The sequence below is a fragment of the Peromyscus leucopus genome, chromosome 1 (genome assembly GCF_004664715.2).
Source record: "Peromyscus leucopus breed LL Stock chromosome 1, UCI_PerLeu_2.1, whole genome shotgun sequence".
Taxonomy (NCBI): Eukaryota; Metazoa; Chordata; class Mammalia; order Rodentia; family Cricetidae; genus Peromyscus; species Peromyscus leucopus.
In genome coordinates, this window is record NC_051063.1 from 48,057,985 (window position 1) to 48,079,896 (window position 21,912).

Below are 21,912 nucleotides of genomic sequence, written 5' to 3' on the forward strand. Positions count from 1 at the left end.
TTTCCTAAGTATAGAGCCAGTTTTTCATAGAGTCCAGCAGACCTGATATGGGGTAAGCCTGCTGCCTCCTCCATTCAACATCTGGAATACAAACAAAAAATTAACACAGTCCATAAAAATGTGAATCCCAGATGGGTTACTCTGATCTGTAAAGTGTTAAGGTGGGTATGTCAAGGCCATGTAGTGGCGAGCCAATGTCCTGAATGTGTTCCTTCCTATTGGAAGCTGATCTTGTCATCTCTATCAGAGAACTCTAAAATCTTTTTGTCAAGGAAGAGTTGGAGCATCCTTTGATTCTGCATTCCCGGCACAGAGGGTGATCCATGATAGATGTTTGGTAAACAGAAAATTAAGAGACAAATCCAACCATCCAGGTTCATTTGCCAAGAAGTAGTCCCCAACTGGCAAAGAAGTCTGCTCCACCATGGCTTCAGGTTGTGGTATCATTCATTGCACAAGGTCAGAGCTTCTGAGACTGAATGTCCTCTGGCCCAGATATTGGCCCCTTGGCATAGCATCCCTCTCAGTCACGATCGTGACCATCTTGCTTGCTCTTGCTCTGTCCTCAATGAATCTTTTTTTTTTTTTTTTTATATTGGATCTGGTACTCACACCCCTTGCTTTGCAATGCACGGCCATCTAGTCAGGCTAACGGCTGCCATGCCTTTGTGATACGCAGACACACTCACTGTCCTTGCACTCTTAGCCATCCTTTCTTAATTTTTTAAAAATTTGCACTACATTCATTTACTTACTTAAAGTGTGTATGTGTGTGTGTGTGTGTGTGTGTGTGTGTGTGTGTGTGTGTGTGTAACTCACAAGAGTAAATGCTCTCCTTCTCCATGTGGGTCCCCAGGACAGAACTCAGGTTGTCAGGCTTGGCGGCTGATGCCTTTACCAGCTGAACCATCTCTCCAGTCCCTTCTTCCTTTCTAAGCTGCACCTTGAATCTACCCATCATCCCTTGCTTCATCCTATCTCTGCTTTAAGCTAAAACACGGGCCTGGAGAGCAGGGTCTTGGTAGACAGTGGTTGGGAGGCTAGTGAGAGATGATTCATCCACTGAGCGGTTTGGAACAGGCATGGTGACGTGCAGGCAGGGGTGGGTCAGGGGAAGGGGTTTGCTGGAAGAAGCCTTGCAGCATCAAGTACGTCTTTTCTCTTGGTTTATACGCCAGGAAGACATTGCTAGTTGAGGGACACACAACCCCCCACCTGCCCCCCAAACACTTCATAGCATTTCCACTGTGCATTGTACAGACGACCCTGCATGTCAGGGGCTTTTGCTCCCTCTGACTGGCCTCTTTCCTACCCACACCAGCGATGAGACCGCCCGTAAACACACCTTCACGGTACATCAACACTGATCAGAGAGGGGGTTGCTGATAAGAATCAAAGGGCTAGAAGATGTCAGAGGAACCTAGCATCTGATGCTATCACAATAAAGCGTTCATGCCCCCATGGAAAATACTGTACTATCTCACCAGAAAATCTGATGTGGATTCCGTTTATTTTTAAATGAATTTTTAATAGACAAAAATTTCTTCTGGTGATCGTACACAATATGATGTTCAGAAATATTTATGCATTGTGGAAGGGATACATGAAGTGAATAGCAGATGTGCCACCCTAACCACCTCTCTTTTAAGTAGGATATGCAGCCATTTAGTTCTCTACCTGCAGTTAATCTTGAACGAAAGGCTCAAGAACATGGGCCAGCCCTTTTGCTGACAGTTTCTCCAAATGCTATCTTGGTGTAAACCCAATGCTTTAGTACGGTACCTTTAAAAAATTTTTTAAAAAACTTCACAAATGTTCTTCCTTTACTCTCACAGAACTGTCCCCAGCTCCCCCGTCTGTAACCCCTAACCTGCCCTAGGAGCCCAAAGCTCAGTGTCTGTTCCTACACTAGCTCCTGCTGATGCTTGGGGAATTCCATCTTCTTGAGCTCTTTCTATGAGGACAGAAAAGTGTGGTTGGTAGGACTGAGTGCAGGGTGGAGCTTTTGGCTTCTGCCCAGCTGACTGTCCTCAGGCAAGACACCTGACAGGGCTGAGCCTCACCTAGAGTGCAGCCTAATTCTGTGGCAAACAATAGCAGTTCTTTCCTGTCTTCAGGATCCCCCAGAATGGAAGGTTGTGGTGGTATTGTGTTCCCCAAAATGTTGTGCACTCTAATAAACTTATCTGGGGTCAGAGAACAGAACAGCCACAATATTAAACATAGAGGTTAGGCAGTGGTAACACACGCCTTTAATCCTAGCATTCCAGAGGCAGAGATCCTCTGGATCTCTGTGAGTTCAAGGTCACACTGGAAACAGCTAGACATGATGACTCACACCTTTAATCCCAGGAAGTGATGGCAGAAAACAGAAAGATATATAAGGCATGAGGACCAGGAACTAGGCTGATTAAGCTTTTAGGCTTTTGAGCAGCAGTTCAGCTGAGATTCATTCTGGATGAGGACTCAGAGGCTTCCAGTCTGAGGAAACAGAATACAGCTGAGGAATTGGCAAGGTGAGGTGGCTGTGGCTTGTTCTGCTTCTCTGATCATTCAGTGTTTACCCCAATACCTTGCTCCAGGTTTATTTTCATTAATAAGACCCTTTAAGATGCATGCTACAGCAGGTATCTTCTCCATTGCTTAAAAAGAATAGCAGTCCTGTCTGGGGAAACTCGCGGCTCCTCACATTCACCAAATGCTCTGAATGGAGGCTGCTGAGTTTTTAGAAACCTCACACCCCAGGCTACCAAAATGGCCAGTCAGTGTCCTCTAATATTTTGGCCACAGACAGTAACCCACAAACCCTTACCCAAGTAGTCCATAAACCCTGAACCAAGTTTTCTTTTCTTTTTCTTCCTCTTTTTGTTTAAAGGAAGGAAGGAAGGGAAGGGAGGGAGGGAGAGAGGGGGAGGGAGGGAGGGAGGGGGAGGGAGGGAGGGAGAGAGGGAGGGAGTCTTTAGGTAGGTTCACAAGGCTGGTATGGAACTTGCTATATAGCACAGACTATTCTGAAACTCCCAATTCTCTCTGAGCTCCAACATGCTGGGATTATGGCATGTAACACTATGCCCAGTTTCTTTCAGTTTCTGAACCAGAAAGAATGAGCATCAGTTCCTCTTGGGACTGGGGCTAAAGAAGAAAGGCAGGGAGCCGAGATGCATCCAGGACCCTCATTCTTCTTCTCAAGGACAATACACCAGAAAGAACGATGAGCGCATGCCACGGGACAAGAGGCAGGGTAACAGGGTAACAGGTGTTCAAGTCCGTGGTTGCAGATATTCCGGGACCAGTGGCACCCCATCCTTTCTTTAGTTTTGTTACTTTTTCTTTCAACCAAGTTAAGATTGTCTCCTTACAAGCCATGAGGTAGGGAGTAAAGTAAGCAGGCCTCACCGGGGATAGCCCTTGGCATGGACACAGGTTTCCATTTCCCTCCATCTAACTCCTCACTCCTCTCCTCCCGGGAAGGGCCGCTCTAGATAGGTTAGAGCAGTAGTCTGTATGTAATATTGGAAAGGCTGTCACTTTTTAGCATCTGGCCACTGCTCTGAAGGGAGACTGGAGACTTCATCTTCATGCAGTACACCACCTTGCCGAGGAACATTGAGCTTGTGGGCACCTCAGACCTGCAGATCTTTTTCATGTAGACCATGGAAGCCAGCCTTTCCCTTTGTCAGTGGTACAATGGGTTTGTTCAAGAGTGTTCAGTGGAATGTCAGAGGGAGTCTGGGACCTCAACTGTTGGACTGGGGATGATTCAGTGTCTGTCCTCTCCTCCCATCAGCAAGTACCTAAGTACCTTTACCCTCCAAGTCATCTCACCAACACCAGCCCAAATCAAATCAAACATTTTTCACATTTACCCTTTTTTGTTTGTTTATTGGCTTTTTTTGTTTGTTTTTGTTTTTGTTTTTTGAGACAGGGTTTCTCTGTGTAGCTTTGGATCCTGTCCTGGAACTCACTCTGTAGACCAAGCTGGCCTCAGACTCACAGAGATCCACCTGCCTCTGCTTCCCGAGTGCTGAGATTTATTGACTTTTTTTTTTTTTTTTTTTTTTTTTTGGTTTTTCAAGACAGGGTTTCTCTGTGTAGCTTTGCGCCTTTCCTGGGACTCACTTGGTAGCCCAGGCTGGCCTCGAACTCACAGAGATCCGCCTGCCTCTGCCTCCCGAGTGCTGGGATTAAAGGCGTGCGCCACCACTGCCCGGCTTTATTGACTTTTTGAAAGAGGGTCTCATTATATAGCTCAGGCTGGTGTGTAACTCATCATATAGACCAAGCTGATCTCAAATTCTCAGTCCTCCTGCTTCAGCCTTCTAGGTGCTTGGGATTCTACAGGCATGTGTTACCATGTCCAGCAAACATACTGCAATTTAACCTTTTTTTTTTTCTCCTGGTACTAAAGGTTAAACCAAGGGCCTTATACATATCAGAAAACGTTCCTACTATGGAGCCAAGCCTTTACCGTGAAATTTTTTTTTTTTTTTTTTTTTTTTTTTTTTTTTTTTTTTTTTTTTTTTTTTTGAACTCATTGTAGCCACTGGCCTTACTCACAGAGATCCGCCTGCCTGCCTCCGATGCTGGATAGCGTGCGCCACCAACGCCCGACCTTTACCGTGAAATTTAAGTATACCCCTTTTAGTTACTCACTCTCCGGGAAAAGTCGGCTTCTGAATGAGTGCCTCAAAGCCTGTATTGTTACCACCGCTGCAGATTTACCTGCACTCCTGTCTCCTGCAGAAACACAGAAAAGGTTCCACCCCTCTGACTGTCCCCATGATGAGCCTTCAAAACTCTAAAGGTAGTTCTCATGGCTCCAATAAAATGACATTCTCCATGACAAAGCCAGATCTTCCAGTAAGTTCTCATCTGACAGAACTCAGATTCCAAGTTCTGTCACTCATCCCATTCAGTCATTCAACAATGTATGGAGGGCTTGCAAGTGGCAAGCACTGTTTGTTTTACTTCCTGGAGTTAGTGAGCAAAGCCCTGACTCTCCTGAGATTTACTTAATAAATAGTACAGAGATTAAAAACAAACTTTATAAGTAATTGAATAGATATATGAATGAATGAGTGAACAGATAGATGGATGGATGGATGGATGGGTGGGTGGATGGATGGATAGGTGGGTGGGTGGATGGATGGATGGATGGATGGATGGATGGATGGTGGGTGGATGGATGGATGGATGGATGGATGGATGGATGGATTGGTGGGGGTGGGGGTGGATGGATAGGTGGGTGGGTGAATGGATGGATAGGTGGATGGATGGATAGGTGGGTGGTTGGATGGATGGATGGATGGATGGATGGGTGGATAGATGTCTAGGTGAGTGTCTAGCAGCCAAATGGGTAGGTGGGTGGATGAGTGAATGGGTGGGTGGCTTGCTGCCTAGAAACAAGCAAGATACTAGTTTAAAATGGAATGCTTGAGGAATACTACTCTAAATGTTATATTGTCTTAATCAGTATTCTGAGAAAATTATTACTCTGAGAGCTATTATTAACTCTGGGTTACCAGTAGTGACACTGAGCAGAACATCTGCTGTAATAACCCAGGCCCATTCTCTTTTTCCAGGATGGATGCTCAGGACACACATCCTTCCCTTAAAAGATGATGTACGTAACTACACAAAAAGGATTTCCAGGAATGTCAGAACCCCTTCCTGAGTTGAAGAGAGCTTCCTGGCTTCTCTTGGCCATTGGTTAGTGTGTCCGTGGCTGCTGAATGCCCTTCTCCTGGTATGACACATGAACTCCAATAGGGCAGGATTTGAATCTCACTCTGTGAGCAAATTCCTTTTGGATCTTATGTGATGCCTCACCCATGACAGTCATTCCATAAAGTTCAATGATATGTGTTGAATAGCAATATAAACTGTCTCCTCTCTGCTCCTCATTTTAAGAGTAAGAGAATCTAAGCTATCTGCATCCTACTTTGCTTATTTTTATACTAAAGAATTGGGACAGGTGACCCCAAAGTTTTCTTTTCTGCTGTTCATATTCTATGTTTGCACCTTGCATGCTCCACTTCTCAGTTTTCCCATCAGAAACTCCAAAGTTTGATGGCTTCCAAAGTGTGGATAAAATCTAGCTACCCAAACAACTTTGACCACAGGGAGGACTGGAGCAAAGCAACATTTAGGATTTGTATAGCCCATGAGGATTCAGAATTCCAAATGACTGCAAAACAAAAATAAACCTTTAGCCTGCCAGATTACTGTACAACAGTTTCAGTATTGCATGTTTCCTAAAAAAAAAAAAAAAAAAAAAAATTCACACAAGTATAATCACATCTGGAGACCTCTGGAAACAAACCAAGGCTTTGATAAATGCATCAGAACATGTAGGTGGGAGTTGGGTCAGAACAAGTAACAAGTCAGCTAGTTTTGGAAACATCAGATGTCATATCCTAGAACAGAAATGTTTTCCCACATTTTGCACAATCAAAAAACCATATCAGCAGTCTGTTGGTGGGGGTACATGCCTTTAATCCCAGCACTTGGGAGGCAGAGGCAGGTAGATCTCTGAGTTTGAGGCCATCCTGGTCTACAGAATGAGTTTCAGGACAACTAGAGCTACACAGAGAAACCCTGCCTCAAAAAAAAAAAAAAATCAACAGTTTGTGCAAACATCGTTAGTTTTGATGCATGTCCTATTTGACTATAGGTACAGTTTCCACCATTGGTTACACATGTAAGTGGAAAGTTATTTTAGTCTAATTTAAAGTAGAGCATTTTCATTTCATCATAGGCCTCCTCTGTTTCCTGTGTTATCAGATGTTCGAGAAAGAGCCCACAGGCTGCTTGTGAAACTAGCACCTTGTTGGACAGAATGTGCAGGCTTTCCCACGTTATTTTATATAAGAGCCCAATACGACTATAACTGTGGAAAGGTGATGGGAAAATCACACACATTCAGATGACATAAATTCCAAATGGTCTTTCAAAAAAAAAACAAAAAACTAAGCCTATTCTAGAAGTTTCTTCCAAATTACAGATATCTTCATTTTCATGATCTCTTTAAAAAAAAAAAAAAAAAAGACACAATTTAATCTCTGCTAGTGATAGATCTGTACATATCCCAGTGAACTTCAGACTGTTTTCCTCAATTCTTTTATGGAATAAGTCGTCCTACGTGCTTAAGTATGAGCACAGAGTAAAATGAATGTACTCTACAGACCCATTTTGCTTTGGATAAACTGTTACCAACAACTGGACTATGTGACCCAGGACAAACCATTCCATAGCCATGGTCCACAATGCAAAAGACACCAGTAATGTGGTCCCCTCAGTATAATAATGCACGTGGGGGATATCTTCCTCTTCAATTGGGATATTCAAAATGAGACCAGGTATGCCCCAAACAGCCCCAAACTGGGTTTTACCAACCCATCCAGTCATCAGTCCTTCCACCACTTATTAGGCACAGATAAAACATCATCTGTGGAGATTAGTAATTTTTATTTAGCATGAAAAAGTAAAAACAGAAGGTCTCCAGCTGTTTCTCTTCTTCAAAACAAAAGAAGCTATTTTCCTCAATTACTGACTTTATTCATTTTTCTGTGTCTTGTATACAAGCTTCCTTTTGTTCAAACTTTTGTGAAGTGGCTAAAATTGATAGTTTTCTGTCCCGAAGTCCACATGGCAAGCTTAAATGTGGCTTCAGTGATTTCTCTGAATAAACAGGTCAAAAGTCATTTACAGTATTAACTCATCCTATCTGGGGGGCTCTCAGACAAACTCTTGGTCATGTGAATGACTAGTGGAAACTAAATCGAAAAGCTGTGAAAACCTGCAGTGGAGGGGAATCAACAGACCTACGCTGTCATGCTCGCTTGCCCTCAATTCCCTGCCCCCATTACCGTCCTGAGAACCCACATGTGTGTATCTTCCTGTAGACCATAGCAAAATAAAACCAAGTAAAATGCCAGATGCACACGCCCCGCCATTCCACAGGATAAAGGTGTGATGCTGTCGTCCAAGACTAACCTGGAGCTAATGTCCATCAGCTGAAAGTGACCATTAAGAAGTCAGTCCGGGCTTTGCTTAAGCCCTGTTGTAAAGGATGACTTCCTAGCTGAAATAAATGCACTGTAAATACACTTGATGGTATTTAGAAAAGTCTCAGTTTGAGACACAGCAATGAAAGGGAAAGTTTTAAATGCTATGGAACCGAAATCATAGGATTTCATGGCTGTAAGCGTCTGAAGTGTCAACTCACATCTCTATACCCCCCCCCGCCCTAGAATTTTAAAGAGGACAGGAGCAGATCCAGAACAGCCAAGTGACTTGTCTGCTGCAAGCTTATGTCCATCTATGAAATACACACTCATATTTTCCTAGTAGTCCCCACGGAGATTTTAGTAACCTAAGAGGTCATCAGTACAAACGTAACAAGAGTCAAATCCTGACTCTCTGAGAACAGTGGTTCCCTCTTCACAGGCATGGGGCCACGTCAGGTGGGTGACGGTGCAGACTTCGCAGCAATGGCGCAGATCAATGCTATGTCACTTCCCCTTACCAGAAGGCCTGTCTCGGGGAAAAGGCTGAAGGGGTTTTCACAAGGAGCTCAATCTTCAGTTCAACCCACTTGGAATAGAGGACAAAACCCAACACCTTCCTCTACATATACAAAATCCCAAGACCATCATTTTTTTTTCTCTGAGGTGTCTAACTGAAAGGAAATCAAACAAAACATTAGGGAAACATCTACAACAAAAGTTCCAGATGCCTTCCATCTACCCAAAAGTGTTCTCCAGTGACAGTTTCTTGGGCATCTTTCTAGAAAGGAAGCTAAGAGCGCATCCTCATAGATGCGCGTAGCAGCATGGATAAGCACTCCTTCTAAATACCTAACCAACATCATAAGAGGCACACTTTCCTGTCTCCTGCTTCTTCCCTTTACTCAGTTTTGTCAGACTTTCCGTGTCAGCACGAAGAGAGTCGTCCAGGTCTTTGTGGAGTCCGTGGTAGTCTGCCTCACTGACAGACAATAACCTACTCGGCCAGGACTTGACTCAAGAATAATTTCCTGAAGGGCAATCAAGGACCCCGTACAATGCAGTCTTCACAAAGACTGCCCGGAGCTCAATTGCACCACTTCGGATGGTAAATTTTTCAAAGACAGAAGCTCTATTGTTCAGCACAGGTAGTTTGTGTTAACAAACACTAAACTTCTAGATCTTGGGAACACAGCTAAGCAGGTGGCAAAATACAGAAAGTCTGAGCACAGAGATGGGTACGAGCACATACAGCTCTTTCAAAGGACTCAAGTTCAGTCCCAGCACCCAAGTCCATCTGCGCACAACTGCTTCCAGCTTCAGGTGATACAACGCCCCCTTCTGGCCTCCTCACATACTGCATTCACATGCACATGCACAGACACATAAATAATACACATAATTTAAAATAATTTTTTAAAATACAGGAAGTTTCAAAAATGGGGGCAGACAGGTGGGAGAGAACACACAAAAATGAAGAGAGCGGTGAGAAGAGGGTGAAGAAGGAAGCTGCACACCATGCCAGCACCTGGCAGGTGCTCGTCAAAAACTCCTCAGTGGCCGATTGCATTGATAAATAATTGAAGGAGCTATGGTAGACGTGTTTTAAAGCACATGCCATGTGACTCATCTCCCCTGCTCCCTAAGCAGCTTTTATACTTAATGTCTATTAAAATAAAAATAGATTGAGCTAAATAAATCCTAAGATTAATTTTGCCTATCTTTTTATGGCAATTTTTTTTTCTAACAGCAACTACTCAGAAATTTCACATTTCCCATGTAGCCTGCACTGCGTGTGTCTTAGACAGTGCTGGGATGTCGACACATGACAGAAGTTCTCACCTAACCCTAGCATAGGCTTTGAGAGCAGCCTAACAAGCACCATCAGCAGGTAGATCTGTGAGTTCGAAGCCAGCCTAGTCTACAGAGCGAATTCCAGGACAGGCTCCAAAACTACACAGAGAAGCCCTGTCTTGAAAAACCAAAACAAACAAACAAACAAAAAACAAAAACAAAAACCAAGCACCATCAGAGGAAAAATTGGCCCTGACATCTGGATAAAGAAGTAGCTAGAAACCAGACTACAGATCAGGCAGACCTGATCCCGATCTTCAGCAAGTGAAAAAGCTGTGACTTTGAGCAAGGCATGGCACTTCTGGGGCCTTGCTTCTGTTATCTTGAAGATGGAGATAATATCGGAATTGCTTCATAGGGAAACCACAGGAATCAAATGACATGATGTCTAGAAAACAGTTTCTCAGGAGTAAGAGATTGTGGATCCCTCCTGAGTTCTAAAAAAATTGGTCCCAGGGGAAACAAGATGCAAAAAAACATATTGAAACAACATAGTAAGAAATGAATGGATAAAATGTCTACATCTAAGCAGAGTGTGGTGGCGCAGACCTTTAATCCAAGCACTTGGGATACAAAAGCAGGCAGATCTCCATGGACTGGAGGCCAGCCTGGTCTAGATATTGAGTTCCAGATCAACTAGTGCTACATAGTGAGACCCTCTCTCAAAAACAAACAAAAAACCCAAATCCCTGTCTGATGACACCATTCCCACCTACATTAGCCAATTTACACAGACAGGTGGAAGCTTGAGACTCTTACCCCAGAGGACTTCAGCACTCCATACTACCTTCCCACAGCAGCCCACCACTCACTCCCAACCAAAGGACATGCAGATACTCTCTTTGAAAGAACACAGACAGTCCAAGTGAATGGAGAGGTGAAGGGTGAAGTCCATTGAGCAGCTAGCTGATGGAGCAGTTAGGGGTGGGGAGAGCTTACCATCCCCTGACCACTAGAGCTCACAACTTTGTGGGGGAATCTGGAGTTCCAGGGGACTTAAGACTTCAGTGGAAAGAGTGGATCTTTCATTGGGCAATTGGTCTTTATTAATTGTTCCAGGTACATTTGGCAATGAGCCATGCAGTTAGGAGAATAAACAATGCCCCTAGTCTCAACAGGATGGTCAGGGGGTCTGTCAGAGGAAATCATAATGACAGACTGCAGCTTTTTAGTGACACCAGAAAGATTTCACCATCCCAGCCAGGGCATCTCCTTCCCCAAAGCACAGATCATTTCAAAAGGGAAAGTATGAAGAAAGCACCCTGCAGTGGAGGGTATACGAGGATACAACAAGGACCTGGCTGCAAAGTGGACTAAACCCTGGCACAGAAAGATCAAGACTGGAAGTCTACAGCCACACAGGATGGTGGGACAATGCTCGTCCAGTCCAACAGATCTCAAGCCAGCTCCTTCCCCTCCGTCTCTGCAAGGAACCCCAGAAGTCATCCATAACTTACCATCCACGAGGCCACCACACAGAGTGAGCACAGCAACTTCCCCTTCTCTAGGAGGGTCTGACTTCTCTGAGGGCCGGTGCCAATAAGTTACAGGCAAACGCTGAGCCCCTGGGACTACTGTCCCGTGACTTCCTGGAACAGACCTAGGTTTACTTCGTCTTCTGACAAGAAGAATTAAATGGTGGAACACCAGGCCCCAGACAGAGCCCAGACCTGGCTAGTGAACTGCTGCTGAGGCTTTTGAAAATTCGTGTTCCCAGGGCTCAGCCCAGAGACTGTGGTTCAGTGGGTCAGGGGTGGAGTCCTGTATACAAAGCATCAGGGCAATATCAGGGCCTTGCCTGGCCTGGGAATCTGTGCTTTGGAGAGCTTAAGGAGGCCTCAGTTTCCTCTGCCCCTTTCTCCTCTAGGGCTTTGCCTCATTACTAGTCTGAACAGGAAAGAGGAAGGTGAAGAAGGAAGACAGGAAAATGCAAGGCAAGGGGGTGGGTATTCTAAAGATCAAAGGCCTTCAGTGCTGAAGTGAGCTGCTTGTTCCTCACATGGGTGTTGAACCTCCTGAGCCTCAGTTTCCACATCTGTACAATGGTAGTAAGACTATCTGCCCATCTACAGTTGTGCAGGAGTAAAAACACATAAAATATCCAATGCATTTGACTAATTGTCCAAAAAAAAAAAAAAACAAAAACCTCACCCAGGCTAGAGACGGCTCTGTGGGTAAGAACACCGCTGCTCAAGCATGAGAACCCGAGTTAGGATCCCAGCACCCATTCTATTATTTTTTAAAAATGTCTTTAAAGCCATGTGTAATCCTAGTGCTATGGGAAGGAGTCAGAGAGGAGTCAGAACTGATAGCTTGCTGACTGTGGAGTTAGCTCCAAGTTCGGTAAGACATCCTGTTGCAAATGAATAAGGCTGAAAGCAATTAATCAGGACACCCAACATCTTCTTTTGGCCTCTGTGAGCAAATGCACAGGCATAAGCACCTGCACACACACACACACACACACACACACACACACGCACACGCACACATGCGCACACACACATGCGCACACACACACACATGCGCACACACATGCGCACACATGCTTTCAACTTATTACTAGCTGTTCCATATATTGAACTAAACCAGGACAAAGGGAAACCTTTAAAAAATAAAGTACAACATCCAAACCCACAGTAAAACCACGGATCAAGTTCATGGGGATGTGGGGCGATCGGTGCAGGCCCTCCACTCTGTCTGTGGGAACACTAGAGGTATATGAAAGGGAAGAAATCAGAGATTCACAAAGCCAGGCATGAAGCATGTGAAGAGTCTCTTCATTTACTTGTGAAAAGGGAAAAAATCATTTAAAAAATTATATGCATTGGGATAAACATATATTACTTTATTTGGGGAAAAATATTCCTTTTAATTTGAGAAAATGTATAAAGGAATATTATTCAGCCACCAAACAGTAGAAAAGTCTGTCATTTGCACTGTGCATGAACACAGAGGACATTATGGTAAGGGTTATGAGCTAGATACAGAAAGATGAATGCTGCATGAGCTGCCTCCCACATGGACTCTCACATCAGACTCATGGAAGTCGAGTAGCATGTGGTAGCCAGGGCTGGGAGGGGATGGGAGCTGGGGGATGGCACTCCATCCAAAGGTTCAAACTGCAGTCTGGAAATGAGTAAGCTCTGGGAGTCCATTGTGCAATATAGAAGTTAGAGTTAATAATATCATAGTGTTTACTTGGAGCTTGCAAAGAGTTCAACACACACACACACACACACACACACACACACACACACACACACACACACGGCGATGGGGGCAGAGGTATGTTAACTAATTTGACCATGCTAATTATTTTTTACACTATATATGTATTACAAATCCTTATTTTTGTACTTAGAGTATATTTAGTTTTATTTGTCAATTATACGTCAATAAAACTGGAAAAATAAAAACCAACAGGATGCTAATATCACAAAGAAAACCAGATATAGACATTACCCTTTCATAGTTTCCCATGGGAACCAAAGGGGAAATACATTATAATTTTGGGTACCATGAGACCTCCTGAAACATAGAAGGTGTGGTAAGGCAAGGGAAGCAGGCAGAGGATAATGCAAATGAGGAAGGCAGACAGAGGCTGGGTTCTCAGTTGGTACAGTACTCGATGTGTAAGCCCAAGGACCTGAGTTCAAACCCCAGCATCCACCGAAAAGCTAGGCATGGTGGAGCTTGCCTGTGATCTTAGTGCTGGAGAAATGACGGTAGGTGCAGTCAGTCTAGCCAATCTGTAAGTTCCAGATTCCGTGAGAGAATCTGTCTTAAAAAACAAGGTGGAGAGTAATAGAGGAAGACACCAGAGGTCAGTCTCTGGCCTCTGCACACCTGAACACACAGAGAGAGTAAACAATTTCAAAAGCAGCTAAGATCACTCCTGCAGTGCTAAACAAAAGCTTTAGTGCCTCTCTCTACACTGAGCATGTGGGCATGCATGCCTATGCACATAAGTGCAAACAAACACACAGGAAAACCTTTGAAATAAGCTCACTATCACCCACCGAGTTCTTTTCCACATAGTCTCACAAAATCTATTTTTGTATTCCAGTGAGATTTGCAGCAAAGAATAGAGCTTCGGTAAAAAGAGGAAATAATTGCTGTGCTATACCTCGGGCTTTCTCACTTCCTTATTTGAAAATAATCACCCAACAAGTCCAGAAAAGACTCCAGAACAATAGTATAGCCTCCCATGTTGCCATGCATTGTTGCTGGGAACTGAACCGGGCCCATTGAAAAGTTTTGGTGACTTGCCATCTTCTTTCTTATCAAGTGTATAATATTACAGCCCAGGGGCCTGAAAGAAACCTTCCACATCATCTGGTCCAACCCCATCATTTTACAGATGAAGAACTTGGAAGATAAACTCCAATGCACTGCAGACTTTAATTAAAACATCTGCTCAATTTTAAGGAGATTGCCAAACTTAGAGATATTATAAAACCTCCAAAATATTTTTCATGAAATAGAAATAATTATCAGTTATTAAGAGGAGAGAGTGTAGGGATTAATGTAGCAGTAGGGCCCCCACCTCAAAGTCAGGACCATTTATATCCAGAGAACCAAAAGATTAAAACCTGCCAGAGTGAACACACTGACTTTGTAAGTAGAAGAGAACTCTGGGATTCCACATTGAAAACTAATGGTTTAACCATCAAACACTGGTCTAATTTTATACCTAGACCAGTGGGTATCCAGGAGCTGCCCTGGTTTCCAGAGAAGTGAAGCTTTGAGAAAATGGTTCATGCATATAGAGCTGTGACCAGTGACCTGAAGGTGGTGGACCCTGGGCCACACTGGCAACAGCATAGGAACTTGTTAGAAATGCAGAATCTTCAACTAACCAGGGCTCACAGGGGCTCACAGACACTGGAGTGACAATCAGGGAGCCTGTATGGGTCTGACTTAGGTCCTCTACAGATATGTTACGGTTGTGTAGCTTGGTGTTCCTGTGGGGATAGGGGTGTCTCCGACTCTTTCGCCTGCTCTTGGGACCCTCTTCCTCCTACTGAGTTGCCTCATCCAGCCTTGATATGAGGGTCTTGCCTAGTCTTATTGTAATTTGTTAGGCCAGGTTGATATCCCTGGGAGGCCTGCTCTTTTCTGCAGGGAAAGAAGGAGGAGTAGATCCGGGAGAGTGGGGAGTTGGGAGGGAGGGACTGGGAGGAGTGGAGGGAGGGGAAAGCGCAGTCCTGGTGTAATGTATGAAAGAAGAATAAACAAATTAATTAATTAAAAAAATACAGATTCTTGAGTTCCACCCAGTCTTCAGTCAACATATGCTACTAATAAGGTCCTCAGGTTCTATTTTGCACATGAAAATTTGAGAAGCACTTATTCAAATTCAAGTCTAACAGACTATGTGTGAGCACCAGCAATCTAAGTTTCCATCCCCCACCATTTCATTAATTCTGTATGTCCCATTGATTCTGAACTGCAGATTTTCCACTAAGCAGCTTATTTCAATTGCTTATTAAAATAATCTCTTTCCAATGACAGGTTGTTTGCTCTTGGAACAGAAACACTGCTGTGAAATAATTCACCTTTCTGAAAGGCTGGGAGGTGAAGGCTCACAGCATACTGCGCCAGAATCCAGAGTAAAAAGTATGTATGCAGATCAATGTATGCAGGTGTCTAACCACTGGACACACCCAAATAACATTAGACATATTTCTTTCTACTTTTTTTTAAGATTTATTTTTACTACTTTTAGTTATATTTGCACATGTCTACATGCATATATGTGCATGTGGGTATAGATGCCCCAGGTACCCATAGCTCCCAGAGAGCTGAAATTACTGAAAGTTGTGAGCCACCTGAAGTGGATACTAGGAACCAAACTCAGGTTCTTTGCAAGAGCAGTACAAGTTCTGACCCTCTAGTACCCCTATCTCGGGACTTAACATATGTTAAACAAGCACTTCATCATTGAGCCTCTTCTCAACTCGTTAATATTTTTAAAAATATCGCCACGATACTGTTTTAGAAACTAGTTATGAGTACATACTGTGAAGTGACGATACTTCCAGGGAACTCTGAATGATTGATTGGCAGATCACAGTGGCCTGCAATGAGGTTGCATTGGACCACTGCAATGGCGTAACTCTTGGGGAGGAACAACTAGTGTGTCTGGGTTCTTTGTAAGTTTGCACGGCTCACAGCTCCCAAAAAGCAATGAAACATGATCATGCACATTCGAAAGGTGTGCTTTTCCTGTCATTTCAAAGTCAAAATGATCAAACTCTAGAAAATTGCAAGCAGAGTCCCAAGCATTTCAGGTGAGTGATCTCTTGCATTAACACCAGTTATCTGTATTACAAAGTGAGCACGGCTCTACCACGCCGAGACCTGGTCATACCCACTGCTTATAACACCCGGGGAAGAAGGAAACCTCAACTGAAGAACTGCCACCATCAGACTGGCCTGTGGGCATGTCTTTGGGGGCATTTTCTTGATGAATGATTGTCTGGGAAGGGCTTACCTGTGGGCTGGTGGTCCTGGATTGTAAAAGAATCCAGGCAAACTGAGCCAGCCATAGGGAACAAGCCAGTACGCAACACTCCTCCATGGTCTCTGGTTTGAGCTCCTGCCTTTGGCCCTGCTTTAGCTTCCCTTCCCAATAGACTAAAACCTGTAATCGAAGTTACCCCTTTCCTCCTCCAGATGGCTTTTGGTCAGCATGCTTTATCACAGCAACAGAAAGCAGACCAGGACACAGAATTGCCCTTCTTGCTTCAGTACTGGGGATTGAACCTCCAGCCTTGCACATACTAGGGCAGAGGAAGAGTTCCAGAGCTCAGCTACATCCTCAGCCCTCTTCTTACCTCCCCCTACCCCATCCTAAAACAGAGTCTCAGTAAGTTACCCATGCCTGGCCTTGAACTCACTGTGCAGCCCAGGCCAACCTTGAACTTTGGGTCTGCCAGCCACTGTCTCTCAAGCAGCTGGGATTTCAAGCCTGCATGCACCACCAGCTTAGAGCTGGTAAATTCTGGATTTGGATCGTGAGATGGGAGAGGGCCTGGATGAGCTACATTAATGCCCAGGTTACACCCGGAACTACTGAGGCACAATGAAATCGTCCAGGCTTCTTGGCCAGTGCCAAGTATGTAAGATCTCAAATGGAAAGACACCAGAAGAGGGATGCACAGCCTGTTCACAGCACACATGAAGGCCAGAGGTGGAACAAAAGCTGTGACCTGTGACAGTGCTCATCTTCTGCTTCTGTTAATCAGAGTGTGTGTCATATTGCCTGGGCCCACTGAGGTCATCAGCCCTGCAGAAAGGACTGGAATGTTACCAGTTTGAAAAGAGAAGCAGTGTGGAAGACAGCGGGTGGGCTGACAGGAAAAAAGAGGGTTATTTCTCCATAAACAGGTTCCCTTTGATTGACACTCCAACAAAGCTGTCAAGGTCATTGCAAAGTCAAGGTGGAAGTGGACCCCGGAGTGGGGGGAGGGGCTGAGGCAGGAGGGCTGGCAGGTCTGCCATTCTGCCATCCACATCCATAACCATCAAAGGCTCCTTCCCATCCCCGCTTTCTAGTAGGGAACCTGGATTCTGTGTCATCCGAAGCATAGAAAATTCTAGAAAGAAGGTTCAACCTATCCCATTCTTAGAAATCTGGCTGCTCTAAACCAAGAAATACTTAAATCTCCGGAGGATTGAATACGGAGGCTTGCACGTGCCAGAAAGTACTCTATCCCTGAGCTAGAGCGTCAGGGGACACCGGGTCTCTTGGGAGAGTTGTCCTCATTTTCTAGCACAGATGACCAATATTCAAATAAAGATACTTCGCCTGGACATAGAGCGCCGCTCTATGATTCCCCTTGAGCTCGCCTCTCTTTGCCATGAACCCTTACCTTCCGAAATGGCTTTCCTCACAGCCGCCAGGTAGGTCTCCGGCTCGTCGTCACAGGTGAGCTCCTGCCAGTGTGCCCATTCGGGAAAGAAGGCCTGAAAGTCCTCATCGCTGGACTGTACTCCACACAACAGCCGCACCACACGCTGAGGAGGGTGAAAGGCTCGCTGCAGCACTGGCAACAGTCCTGGCTGGCAGAAGCATTCCACCAGCCCCGCAGACAGTAGCACCAGCATGCACCGTGCATCCCGGAAGACCCGCAGGTCCTCCGCAGAGAAGGAGGTGTCTGGGCCCAGGCGGTATGTCTGCATCTTCTGGCTGCGGACCTGGCGGCAGGACACGAAAAGGTCCTGTAGGTACTGGCACCATTCCTCCGCGTCTGGGCTGTAGAAGATGAGGATGTCGCATCCTCGGCCCCATCCTGCAAGGAGACACAGCAGCTCATTAACGCCTGCGCCTTCTCAGAAGCATTCTGAAACCTGGGAGAGACACCATCCAACAGGGCCTGGCATCTACAACCGCCCAGGTCTACCTTGTAGCATTTGTCTAGCCCTTTTCCCTACTTGCAGCCCACCAGTGTGCCAGGCACACCACACCCTTCACCCAAACACATGCCGCTATCCTAGAAGCGATTGCTTCACCCACACACGGCACGGCCCTTGTCCTCCTAGCCTAGTAACAGCAAGCACTTATATAAAGCCTGTGCCACTCAAGTCTTCTTCCACACACACTGCCCAGTAAATTCACTTCATCCTCACAGCATCCTTGAGTCATGGGTACCACTACTAGCCTACTCTAAAGACAGAAAAAAATGGTCAAGGGGGCACGTTGAGTTACTTAGGCAGAGCTCACAGTGGTAGCCAGTAGCTGAACTGTTTGATTTGACCCTGAAACATGGTTCTCTTTCAAATACAGTGGTCGGGAACATGGGAGTGAGATCAAGCTGTGAGGGTTAGAATTCTGCCTCTGCCAACTAGGTGCACAACCCTAGGAAAATTACAAGCATCTTCTGAGCCTGGGTTTACTCAACTGGAAGTAGAAACAGCATAGCAACTTTTATGTGTATTTCAGGTCAAGTTCTTAGCATCAAGCCTGAAATATAGAAAGAACCATCAAGAGTTGGAAACTGGTGTCATGGTGTACATTGACAGTGCATCGATGTATAGAGGAAACGGGGTAGACTGATGCTTCGACCTACAGCACTGTACACCCCCCAGAGTTGGTCTGTGACATGAACTCTCTTCTCCCTCTAACAAGCACAGGTGGCAGAAACAAACAGGCAAAGAGGGCGGGGTGGGTCACCTGGTCCATACCCCTCATCTACCGGTGAAAGAAACACTTTGAGAAGATGAAGGGCTTATTCCAACTCACAATCAGTAGAGCCAGGACCAGTCCAATCCTTTGCCCCAGCCCCTACTTCCTCCTATCAGGAAACAAACCAAGACTCTTATAGTCATAGCACATCTTCCAATGATCAAAGTCCAAAGAAGGCAGGCTCTTAACATTCTGTGACTACTGTCCCATGCCTTCATCTCGCCTCTGCTTTGACATCCTGTTCTGGAGGTGATGTGGAACAGATGAGCACAAAGTGTACATGCATCCTACAATGAAGCAGGAATCCATCTTCCCCCTCGGAGAAGGACAGTGGACAGTTTGTGAAACAGGAACCTAAGATGTAGGTTTTTACAATTAAATGTCAGTCCCAGGGCTGTTGAGGTGTCTCAGGATGTTTAAGGTGCTTTTGAATAGCTTGGCCACCAGAGTGCAATCCCCAGAAGGTGGAAGAATAGAATCAATGCCACAAAGTTGTCCTCTGACCTCCACACCCATGCCACGGTACACATGTACACACAACACATATGCACACATGATGAAAATAAAGTCATCTCTGGTCCATATATCACTGAGGGTTCCAGGCAGGATTAGTGTAAGTCCTTGGGGCTCTAAGCTCCAAAAAGACCATAGGAAAAACCCTTTTTTCTGGCCATCTCCCTAGGTTAGCTAGCTTGAACTCTAGATCCTTCTGTCTCCACCTCCCAAGTGCCAGGATTTAGAGGTATGCGCCACCATGCCAAGCCAATGGCAATGTTTTCAGAAAGATTAACAAGTGGGCAGAGAAGTAAAGAAGAGGATGTCTTGAATGCAAGAAGCATCATTTAAAAAGTAAGGCTGGGGGCTGGAGAGACGGCTGAGTGGTTAAGAGCTCTTGTTCTCCCAGAGGACAAAGGTTTAAATCCCAGCAGCCTTGCCAGGCAGTACACAACTGCCTGTATCTCCAGCCTCAGGGGATCCAGCGCCTTCCTCTGGCCCCTGCTGACACTGGCAGACACAGACATGCACACATACATGCATGAAAAAAATAATTTTAAAAAATTTTAAATAAATTTTTTAAAAATGAAGGAGGAGGAAGAGGGGACTGGAGAGATGGCTCAGCAGTTAAGAACATTGGCTAGTCTTCCAGAGGACCAGGGTTCAATTCCCAGCACCCACATGACAGCTTATAACTGTAACTCCAATTTCAGAAGATCTGACACCCTCACACAGACATACATGCAGGCAAAACACCAATCAATTCTCATAAAAATAAAAATAAATAAATAATTTTTTTGTTTTTGTTTTTGTTTTTCGAGACAGGGTTTCTCTGTGTAGCTTTGCGCCTTTCCTGGAACTCACTTGGTAGCCCAGGCTGGCCTCAAACTCACAGAGATCTGCCTGGCTCTGCCTCCCAAGTGCTTGGATTAAAGGCGTGCACCACCACCACCCGGCATAAATAATTTTTTAAAAAGAAAAAAGCAAGGCTAGCAATCCTAGCACCTGACAGGTGGAGGCAGGAAGATGAGAAGTTCATAACAAGGCCAGCTAGATGGCTTAGGAGACAATGGCACTTGTACCAAGCCTGAATACAGCCGGACAGTGGTGGTGCACACCTTCAATTCCAGCACTTGGGAGGCAGAGGCAGGAGGATCTCTGAGTTCCAGTCTGGCCTGGTCTACAGAGTGAGTTCCAGGAAAGGCACCAAAGCTACACAAAGAAACCCTGGCAAAAAAAAAAAAAAAAAAAAAGCCTGAATACCTGAGTTCAGTCTCTCAGAACTCACATGGTACACATGGTAGAAGGAAAAAACCAGCTCTCACAATTGTCCTCTGACTAGTACAAGTTCAAAGTTCAAAGCCACCTTTGCCAGCTACATGGGTCCCTTAAAAAAGGTGACACTGCACACAGGTCCTGTGAGGCAGATGGCTTAGAAGAAGAGATCAACCGCCCTGAAGACTACGTGTCTGGGAGTGACTACTCCAATCTCACATGAAAGACCCTTCACCCAGCACTGGTGCCACTAAGGAAATGAACACACAGGGAGACTCCTCCACAGCCTTGGCTTCTTTGTAACAGCTGCTATTCCTTAAATACCAACTGTTCAGGAAAGCTTATGCTGTAACTAATCTTTCTCACCTGGGCACTGACCTGTCACTCTGCTAAGCACCTTGGTGTACTCTCTCACTCAATCTTCAAGACAAGTCCAAGAGAGCATGCTTTCAACAGCCTCACTTGACAGACAACACCGAGACTCATTGGTCATGAGCTGTTGCTACCAAAGAGTGAACCATGAGGGCCATGTCAGGTGTTGACTACAGAGCCCCATTGACTGTGGAGCCCCACACTCTGATTTTCAAAGGTGCACATAGGTCAAAGAAATGCAAAATATAATTTAGGAAATATAATTAAAACACATCTAGTATCATTGGTTTGAAATACCATTTTCTAAAAAAAAAAAAAAAAGTAAAGAAAAGAACCAAGGAGTCTTAGAAATGGCTGGTTCTCCCAATGATTCTAAGAATATATATTTCAGATGGCAAGAAGTGTACAATGAGCTCAAAGCATTTTGTATGGCAATAAATAAGGACCTGCTCAAACAGAAATACTGCAATGAGTGTATGTGAAAGGAAACGAGAGTCAGGTGAAGAAGCTTCCACAGTCCAAGCAGGAGCAGCGTGGGAAAGAAAGAGATGATACAACAAGGCATTGCCAGCCAGAGCACAAGTGCCCACAAGTCCATACACAGTGACAGACTTAGGTGACCGTGCAAACGGACTAGAGAGAGGATGGGCTGGAGCTCAGTGGAATAGCACAAGGCCCTTCTTCCTTCAGTCTCCAGCACCAAAACCAGTAAGACAA

General features: G+C 45.0%; 1 protein-coding gene across 1 annotated transcript in view; it reads right to left on the reverse strand.

The window, feature by feature from the left end:
- The window catches only part of Pik3ap1 (phosphoinositide-3-kinase adaptor protein 1), a 115,815-nt gene that overhangs the window by 88,056 nt on the left and 5,847 nt on the right, over positions 1 to 21,912 (reverse strand). Inside the window, exon 2 of the mRNA XM_028889392.2 lies at positions 17,741 to 18,160. Within this exon, the coding sequence (XP_028745225.1) occupies positions 17,741 to 18,160 (420 nt within the window). The remainder of the gene's footprint in view (positions 1 to 17,740; positions 18,161 to 21,912) is intronic.